The 10,410-nt window shown below is 45.1% G+C and overlaps 1 protein-coding gene across 1 annotated transcript; it reads left to right on the top strand.

Moving 5' to 3' along the window:
• Positions 1-894: 894 nt before the first annotated feature.
• Positions 895-8,497, top strand: LOC119307171 (ubiquitin carboxyl-terminal hydrolase 8-like). Its single transcript, XM_037583262.1, has 13 exons — positions 895-1,128; positions 1,230-1,469; positions 2,743-2,878; positions 3,040-3,099; positions 3,178-3,270; positions 4,151-4,462; positions 4,550-4,690; positions 5,390-5,560; positions 6,080-6,337; positions 6,427-6,572; positions 6,742-7,299; positions 7,447-7,720; positions 7,841-8,497. Exons 1-13 carry the CDS (start codon positions 1,019-1,021, stop codon positions 8,048-8,050), a joined length of 2,709 nt encoding a protein of 902 aa, XP_037439159.1. The 5' UTR covers positions 895-1,018; the 3' UTR covers positions 8,051-8,497.
• The last annotated feature ends 1,913 nt before the right edge of the window (positions 8,498-10,410 follow it).

Below are 10,410 nucleotides of genomic sequence, written 5' to 3'. Positions count from 1 at the left end.
TTCTAAGTTTCACAGTGAAGAAAGGTAGACGCGCCTAATCTTCTCATGGGTTGCTTCCATACACACACTGCCCATTTTTTGGGCACATGGAAAATATGGAGCTAAATTTTGGTAGTCTAGCTCTTCCACGGTTCCGTGATTCTAAATTCATAACCCTAGCGCTCATTTCCATTTTAGGTATGACCGCCATTGCTAACGTTGGACTCAGACATGTGTCATGACGTATGGTTGTGACGAGTGGATGAGCACGCACCGGTGTCTCATGGAAGTATGCTACACCACCGCAGTCCGTGGTAGCGCGGGTGTCGTGCGGCAGTGACATCTTGTTTAGGTACCAGGTACAAAAACACCACGGACGACACACGAAAACTACAGTTTTTCTTTTTCTTTTCAAGAAGGCATCAATGAAGGTTGCTCCTTTTTTGTCGAGACATGAAAGTCCCTCGAGCACAACTAATGTACTACTCCTATAAGATAGTAAACGCAAAACCAAGCATTACATCACGTGGAGAAGCAAAAATTCTGGCGTGCAAGATATGCATCATCTTCCTTACGAAGAGGTAGCCGGCTCTTCGACACGACGTCTAAGCCATGTCGAGTGCCATTGCTGCCCGGCGATGCTCTTCCTCCTCTACCGTCCGCCTCGGCCCTCGGCAAGAATATTCCTTTTCGAAGAAAATTACCGAGATATATGCACAGCAAAAAAAAATTACTTTTGCCAAAAAAAAAAGGCAAGAGAGACAGCAGGCGAGGCTGACGGGTGGGCCCGGCTCTAGAAAGCGCTGCTACTCGCTGTGGCCGCGGCGCGGTCCGATTCGATCTCCGGTCAAGTGACTCATCGTCCTCCGCGTAAATAGCAGCCTTCTCCTTGAGGGCATCGTCTTCTCCACCCCCTCCTCGCCTTCCGCTTCGATTCAATCCAAATCCAAATCCAAATCCAAATCGATTTCCTCCCCGCCGCGCCTCCGAATCCGCCGCCCGCCCGCCCGCCGCCGAATCCTCTCGGATCCCGCCCCCAATGTCCTCCTCCCCGCTCGCTGCCGGCGACGCCGCGTCCACCTCCGGCCCCGCCTCCGCCTCCGCCGCGCCCGCCGATGACGACGACCGCGTCTTCCTCGTCCAGCACCGGTAAGCGCTCCGACAAACCCTAACCCTACCTAGCCCTCCGATCCGAGGCCGGCGGGTCCGCGGATGGCGCCTCTGACGGCATCGCTGCCCGAGCAATGCAGGTGGTGGAGGGAGGCGCAGGAGGGCGCCGAGATCGACGCGCACGGGATTCCCTACGCGGCGGCGCCGTCGGGGGGCCCCTCCTACGGCTTCCGCGGGGTGCTCAGCCTGCTCATGAGCGACAACGCCACCTTCACCCTCCGCCGCGCCGACGACCTCCTCCAGCCCGAAGCCTCCGCCAAGGCCGGGGCCAGGAGCTACGCGCTCGTCGCGGCCGACCTCTTCGGGAAGGCACGCACCTGGTGAGCGCAAAAGCCTCTGCCTCTACTTGCTCGTTGGGACGGGAGCGGATCATGGATTGGATGAATAGATAGATGCATCTGTAATGCCTAGATTCTGATCATGCCGTGTGCGGGTTATTACGTAGGCAATGGTGCATTGTATTAGTGTTGGATCAAATCTGATGGTTGGTGCCCAGTGAAGCTTTAGGTATCATGTATGCATTGCGCGGTGTATTAATGCATGTGGTTTGGTCAATAGGTATGTTCTCGAATCTAGATTGGAATCACCCTTGCTGCTGGGGGGCTAAAGGGAGTTAGGGAACCAAGCTTGTGCCCTATGTTCCTAAAATGGCACCGGTAGTCTCAGGTGGGCTATATAGGGTAACTGTCCGTTGCTCACTTGCATGCGCGCCATTGAGCTGCCTGCTGGTAGAATGAATGCGCCTAGGCGATGGATTAATTCGCCAATATTGTCGTGTCGTCTTGTGCACACAGTAGTTTGTTATCCTCCTTGTATCTATAAGGAATATTAACTTTGTATAAGCATGCAGAAAGTGTGCAGTTGGACGTATTTGCGTTACATGAAAGGTTTATTAGTGACATGCTTACTAACTGTCAGTGATGGATTATTAATTATATATTACAGTTGTACATAGTATTCCTTCTTATTAAAGCAATGTGCAACCAAGCCGGAGAGTTCTTTGGCGTCAATTTTCCATGAAGGTTATAATTGATTTTTTTGTCACACTGGCTCCGCGGAGGCTGCTACTGTTGATGCTCTGTCTCCAGGCATGTCTAGAATAGTTTTGTAGGAGAAAGAAAAATATGATGGTCTACTCTACTATATGGTTTGTCGTTTCATCTCTAGTTTGTCTACCATAGCCGATGGCAACAAGGGGACATTTATTGGTTCACTTTATGCTTTTGTGTTGTACAAGTCCTAATAGTACACAGTTACAAACCCAATTTTTCTTGAGTCTTTAGATGAAGCTTGGATGTAACCCACTTTAAACTATTCTGAGGGAAGTTCATTATACCATGCAGCAAGTTCAGACCAAGAGATCTGGTATTGCATTTAGCCTGTTGCATTTATTCCTTGAGCTGGTGGATGGATGGGAAGTGAGATTACATAGATGTAATATTTGAATGCAATGATGCACCTAAAAATTAGGCCTACCAATTGTGTAATATATGCATAGCTGGCTGGTTTAGCTATGCTCCAATTTTTGGTTTGCCCTGATTGTTTATATTATCTGTCTCATAACTTAATTGATTTCTTGATTTTCTCACCTAGGCATTCCGATTCTCTCAAGTCCAATGGCAAAAGTTCATTGCTTACTGAAGAGGCATCCGTAAACATATACCCTATAATGCTTAGAGTTTCGGTCACTCGAGGTACAAATGCACTAACGGTGAAGATCAGTAGAAAGGTATGTGTTATTTTCCACACCATCTGCTTCCCCTCCTTGTTTTGAAGAAAGGTTTCTCAGCAGTGTTGGTTTTGTAAAGGATCTATATGTTTTCATTCATGAATTTCACTTCAGTTCATAAGAAAACGGTGTTGTTCTAATTTTTACTTTTAACATATCAGGACAACTCAGCCGAGAACTTTAAAAGAGCAAACAAGATTCTGGCTTCGGAGTCTGAGCCGGTAATTTCTGATTATTTTCACTTGAATGTGTAAAGTTTTGTGTTTCTTTTCTTTGATCACATGTCTATTTATATTTAGGTTCACATATGGGATTTCTCTGGGCGAACAACCTTCATATTGATGAATGAATGGAACCGTATGCCCCAAGATCCCCGGTCTTCTGACCAGGAGGTCATTATCTTCTCAATCAAATTTGCCATTCTATTGCCTATGCTTAATTTCTTGCATAAGATTGTTATAATTAATTGTACAGTTGTGTTGGTCATAGTCTTTTATCTCCTAGCTACTTCTTAGGCTTTTCTACTGCATTACTACTAATTAGCCAAATTAATCCCCATTACTTTTATTTCCTCCTGCAACATCGTAATTTTATTTGAATGTGGAGCACTGGGACGCTATATTGCTGTTTTTTTGAGTAAACATTCACTGTCCTAATGAAAAATTTCTACTTTAGTGACTTGAATTTTCATGCGCACATGGGTAGCAAGTAACTAATAGTTGCTTTTAAGCGGGTTGAAATTGAAAGTATGCTTATAGCCCCCATCTTCTCCGAGCTTTTGAAATCTAACCTCGCCTCAATGCTGGAGTGCTAACCTGTTTATTTGCAACTAAATTCGGCTGATGCCTGAAGTTCTACTTATATCTGGCACTGGCAAGTTATGAGCATGTTTAGCATTGTATATATTGGTATTGGTACCCCCCTCCCTCCATAATATCAAAGACGATGACCGATCTGGATTGAGCCGGCTTCCTCAAAATAGATGAGTTGGCTTCTGCTAGGTTAATCCAGACTCGCCTGGTCTGACTAAACAAAGTATACACCAGGTTGTCCTTCCTAGTTACTCCCTCTGTCTCAAAATGTAAGATGTTTTTGACAGTGTCAAAATACGTCTTGCATTTTGAGACGGAGGGAATATTTGATACTAAAATCTAACAGCGGTTAAGTTCTGAAATAAGATCTTCAACGGCCTTTTATTCATATCTTTAGATGAGTAATGGAATACTTCTGTAGTAGTATATTGTGCTTATATGATTTTGTTCACATCTTCAGATGCCTCTGGAAATACAATTCTATGATATATCAGAACCTCCGGCTAATGGTGCTGCTGGGAGAAAAGATGAGTTAGCATTGTCCATGGGTAGCTCAGCTTTGAGCAATGGTGGCATCATGGACATGGATCTGGATTCATCAGGTGGAATCTGTAAGCAAGTTGGCTCTGGTTTAATAGGATTAGACAATCTTGGAAACACATGTTTCATGAACAGTGCAGTCCAGTGTTTGGCTCATACTTCAAAGCTGGTTGACTATTTTCTTGGAGATTACCAGAAGGAAATAAACACCCAGAACCCACTAGGAATGAAGGCATGTTGAAATTTCTTTTACATAAACACAGTTCATTTATTCTTAATTTTTATGCCGTTGCTCATCTAGACAATGTTTCTTAAATAGGGGGAGCTTGCTTATTCATTTGGAGATCTGGTGAGGAAGTTGTGGGCTATTGACGGAACCTCATTTTCTCCTCGCCAGTTTAAGGCAAAACTTGCACGCTTTGCCCCCCAATTCAGTGGCTTTAACCAACATGATTCACAGGTTAGTAAATTTCTTGTTTTTCTGAAAGACATGGATGTTTTTAGCATGGTTGGCAATGTGTTAAGCCACTTAATCCTACTTCCATTTTCACGTTCAGAATCAATTAGCCTAAATTTACGAGTCATGTTACTTGCTGCTGTGTTAATCCTGTTGATAATTTACAATGCCAGAATCCTGTGAGTTTGTGGTCTAGTTTGGTTTGCATCCTCGCTATGTGGTGCCTGGCCTGGAGCCTAACCCTTAAAAATAATAGAGCTAGCCTGGCCTGCATAGCTCAGGCAAATAGTTTGCCTGTCAGGCATCAGATTCTAGTTGCCTGGACCGTGGCCAGCGGCTGCCTGGCGCTAATCAATCCATTTGCAGGTGGGTTGTGGGCTGATGCGTCAGTTACCAGGCCCAGGCCCTGTTTCGAGACAGGTGCTAGTCCAGGCTGCCTCACCAGGCTAGAAAACTCGAAATCCTAGGCCTGGGCCAGGCAACACTTCTGCCCAGGCATGCAGCCCAGGGCAGCAACCAAACTAGCCCTGTTTAATTGCTTATATTTCTTGAGGGTGTTGGTTCTTTTCTTTGTATTATTTTCACACTTCCCAGTCATGTAGTAGTATTTTAGCAAACTCACATAGTGTTTAGTATTTACCTGGAATGTTTTATGAGTGCCAATAGATTGGTTTACAGATGACTTTCCTATGCTATTTGTAGGAGCTTCTTGCTTTCTTATTGGATGGACTACATGAAGATTTGAATCGTGTCAAATGTAAACCCTATGCTGAAGCAAAGGATTCAGATGGTCGTCCTGATGAAGAGGTTGCAGATGAGTACTGGGGCAACCATTTAGCTCGAAATGATTCCATTATAGTTGATACATGCCAGGTTAGTTTTATGCGCATGCATTTTCTTTATTTTTGTAAGATATGCCATCTCATATCTCATTTGAAGTAGCCACTACTCTTAACTGAATCACCTTCTATTTCCTGTGGATGAGTTAAGAAATTACTGGTTATCTGCTGTTAGATTCCTCCCATACTTACGGAAGCCATTTCCTAGTCCTTTTAATATTCATTAGGGGTAGTGAGGGGCTGGGTATCGGCAAGTCAAATCATCTACACCTAAACAGCTGTGATACCAGTGCCCAGGCAATTCCGTTGGACTGCCTATTGCCCATACGGAAGGGAATGCATCTTTATACGTTATTCTTGTGGATACATATATCGAATGAAAGAGCAAGTAGAATCCCTTTTCAAACCTATGTAAATTGTGATCAAACCGGCACATCCATACACACTATTTGTGGGTGGAATGAATGTGGGTAATGGTCGATTTTTTTATTCTGGCTGCTTTAACTTGTATGCTTTGTCAAACTTTTGACCATCTTTGGTGCTTCATTGACAGGGCCAATACAAATCTACGCTAGTTTGCCCACTTTGCAAGAAAGTGTCCATAACGTTTGACCCGTTTATGTATTTATCTTTGCCCCTGCCTTCAACGACAATGAGAACAATGACCGTAACAGTCTTTAGTACTGACGGCTCTATTGGGCCATCTCCTTACACTGTGAGTATACCAAAATCTGGAGACTTTAAGACACTCATCAATGCGTTAAGCAATGCTTGTTCGCTTAGAGACGACGAGCGCCTCTTGGTTGCTGAGGTATTACTCATTCCCGCATATCATTCTTGTGCTAAAAGCTACTACACCTGCATGCTTCCTTAATATATTTTTATGATATTTACATGTAGGTTTACAATAGTTCTCTCATCCGCTACTTGGAGGATCCCTCTGATGACATCTCCTTGATCAGAGATGGAGATAAATTGGTTGCCTATCGACTTCCGAAAGACAGTGAAGGTGCAGCTGTAGTGGTGTTCAAAAGCGAACGTATGGAGTAAGTATAATCGCCTCGTCTGTTATGTTGTGCTGGCAAAGTTGGACTCAGTTTTTCTGAAAGAAAAGAAAAGTTGGATATCAACACCTTCATCGTCTGTTTTCTTTTGTTTTATCTGCCTAAGTACAGATAGAGCCTTCTTACGACAAAATCTTCCTTTTATGTACAGGTCCTCCATCTCTAGTTTTGGTAGGAAGTCTTGGAAGAATTTTGGCACTCCTCTTGTATCAAATCTCCCTGACACAATTGATGGGCGTACTATCTACAATCTTCTCCTAAAAGCTCTGACTCCATTCCGAGAACCAAAAGATGATGTTTTGGATGATGATCAAATAACTGGCAAAAGCAGCCCTGTGAATGAAACTTCAGACATCGATATGAGCTCCGATGCTGCAGAGTGCTCCAGCATGAACACTAATGCTGGTGAGGATGACATGACGACTGAAGGTGGCATGCTATTTTTCTTGAATACTGAGAGGTTCCCGAACCAGCGCATGAAGATAGAAATGGATCAAACTATTACACTTTCCAATTTGCAGAGGCGTTTGATTGTGTCTGTGAGTTGGCAGGATAAGGGTCTCAAGCAATACAACCTTGATTCTTTGGATTCGCTTCCTGAGGTTTACAAGACCGTGCTGTTTACAAGGAGACCACAGGAAACCTGTTCCCTGTATGCATGTCTTGAAGCATTTATAAAGGAGGAACCATTGGGCCCAGAGGACATGTGGTAATTATTTTTCATCGATATTGTCATGTATCACTGTTTTATAATCTCTTGCTTTGAGTTACTTACCCCAAGAAGTAGAAAAACTGCTGGAGGAAAAACATAGAAGCACGCACAAGTATTCATGTTTATTTCATTTTCTTTTCACAGGTATTGCCCAGGTTGTAAAGAACACCGACAAGCTAGTAAGAAACTAGACCTTTGGAGGTTACCGGAGATCCTCATAATACACCTAAAAAGATTTTCATACAGTCGGTACACAAAAAACAAGCTGGATACATATGTGGACTTCCCGATTCATGATCTTGACTTGTCGAGTTATATCCGCGACAGAAGCGGGCAGATGTCCAACCACTATCAACTGTATGCTGTCAGTAACCACTATGGGAGCATGGGAGGAGGTCACTACACTGCATATGTTTATGTAAGCGTTCTTTTCCCTGCTGACCTTGTTTGTTATTCTCTGCATGCGCTTAGCCCGCTAAGCAAACACTCTGCATGTGCTTAGTCAGCTTCTCACACGAGGTACCTTCTTCTGTTGCAGAATGATGGGAAAAAGAAGTGGTATGATTTTGACGACCGTTGTGTCTCAGGTCTTGAGAACGAGGATAGCATAAAGACGTCGGCAGCTTATGTTCTTTTTTATAGGCGGGTACATGGTGATACTAGCTTAGTAGATACAGAAACAACAACAATAGTAGAGTCTCCTGATTGTACAACATCAGGAGTAGCGGCGGCGGGTGACGACTTGTGAGCCTGGACATTGTATAGCTGATTGGTTAATTGGGGCCTCGGGGGACAATTGTGCTGTCAAGAAAGATCCAGTGAGGACAAATGATGGCAGCAGCATCGACTGAAATTTTGTTGTGCGGCTGCAATGTAAAGGAACCGACATGGGAGGGAAGCCGCGGCGGTGATTCTTTCCAACACCCTGACTTGAAGGCGGAGAAGCTGATAACTGCAGATATAGACCGGCATGCAGGCTGGCTGTTGGCTTGTATTTTGGTTACCGGGTGCATTTGCAACCCATGATTTAATGGGGTCGAGAAATGGTGGTAGATAATTTATTATATATATATATATACCGCCGCGCTGTGTTCCCTTGGTTGTTTCTGAACATGCACTGTGAACTCCTGCTGCTAATATTTGGCTCGAGAAAGAATTTATATACAGCTGCAACCTGAGTGTAGTTTTTGTTGTCCTTGTTGGGTCTCGCTGGTAAATGTTGGCAGTTCTGTTTGTGCCAGATCGTACGCACGCACGAATGTTGGCGCTTCTGTTTGCCTCAATAACGTGCACCCGCCGTGTTCCTGGGAGGCATCAGCGCCGTGGTTCGAGAAGATGCAAGCCGACATGCTCAAGCGCCGTGGTTCGAGAAGATGCAAGCCGACATGCTCAAATTCGACGATGAGTGATCTATGGCGGTAAGCGCCATTTTTTTTGTATGCCGGCAGGTGTGTTGACATGACCACGGGAGCCGTGATGGCGTGGTCGAACTCAAGTCTCATCCTTTTTTTTATGCTGGCATGTGTGCCGTTTTTTTGTGCTGGCATGTGTGCCGGCCAGCTGGCGAGTGCGCCAGCATGAACTGTGGTGATATTTTTTAAAGCCGGCATTGTATGCCGGTGCTAGCATGGTGCCGACATGAGACATGGCCGCTGGCATGATCGTCAGTGGGCCTTTTTTTTTAAAATTGAATGCGGACATGAAATGGATCGATGTGTTAGGCGCACTGCCGATCCAAATGCAAAACTGAACGGACGCCGGACGGGCGCTGATCCAAACGGACAATAAACGAAGAAATGCACCGTCCGTTTGGATCGGCCCGTTGGAGTTGCTCTAAGCTGTCCAGTCTCATTGCTAAGTCCATTGAGCTTGCCGTTGTGGAACTCAATCGTCCGGAATTCCTTCACAAACGACCGCGCCTTGGCAGCACGCTCATGGTGGCCATGGCGTCCAAAGTTGCCTCGGCCGTCGGTTTGATAGCAAGCGTGCCCAACATCTTGCTCTCAGGATGGCCGAAGGATCGAGTAGGTCGGTGCTCACACTGAATTGGACTGGGCGACTCGCAATGGTTGGCTCCGGGGGGTGGGGGCAGTCGGCACGCTCCCAGAACAGGTTCAAACAGAAGGCTGACAGAAATCGTACACAGCCATCATTTGAGGTAGCAGACTCTGTTCCTCTCAAGCTTCAACCCTATACCCAGTCCACGGTGGCGCATCATCCATGCCCCAAGCTGGCATACATGTTTTTTGGCCCCTTTCAGATTGGGGCTGTCTAGGACACATGTAGATGTGACATAGTTATGTCATATCTAAATTGATGTCCATTCTTTTTGTGGTCTATATTTTTTTGTCTAAGTTTTTTGTTTCTTATTGCTGCATTATATATTTATGGGAGATTAAATGTGACATCCTTAAAAAATATCTAGATGTGAATTAGACAAACCGTTTCAAATTCTTCAACGCATTGGTACTGGCGTACAAACTGCAACTACCGAACGACAACCGCATACACCCGATACACTGGTGGAACCAATCACCATCCTCGAGCATCTCCTGGTCAAGAAAGATAACAACTCAGTACGTACAAGTGAAGGTGCAGTGTTCTTCGCTAGCTGCAGATTGGCGTCCTGGGAGGACAACTCAGTGCTCCGGCATTGATACCCTACGGCAAGATTCTGGGAAGAAGACGCTCGCGCTCAAGGGGAGGCAAATGTCACGCCTGATATAGGAGTATCGGTGGACCTGTGAGTGAGAGAGAGAGAAGTGTGTGTGTGTTGGACTGACAATGGGCCACATGTGGCAGGGCGCGTGCGTGCGTGACTACTTTAGGCATCATGTAAACCGTGGATACGTTATGCAAATGAAAGAATCTAAGGCCAACTTTTTTTGAACGCGGAGGCAAAAGATTTGCCTCATTCATTAATTAAAGGAGGAGACAAGGTTTAAGTCGAAGCCACATTGGGCCCACTAAATACAAAATTCATTACTTTCACGGCATCAAATTACTCAGGCATTTCGCACCCGCTAGCACCCAGAGCCTAGCTTCCTCCTTCAAGTTTCGCACGATGATTTGAGGAGGCGTCGATTTCTTTCGGAAGTGAAAGGGTCG

This window comes from Triticum dicoccoides, chromosome 5B (assembly GCF_002162155.2).
Source record: "Triticum dicoccoides isolate Atlit2015 ecotype Zavitan chromosome 5B, WEW_v2.0, whole genome shotgun sequence".
NCBI lineage: Eukaryota > Viridiplantae > Streptophyta > Magnoliopsida > Poales > Poaceae > Triticum > Triticum dicoccoides.
Note: the sequence above shows the minus strand (reverse complement) of the source record. Positions and strands in the feature narration are given on the sequence as shown.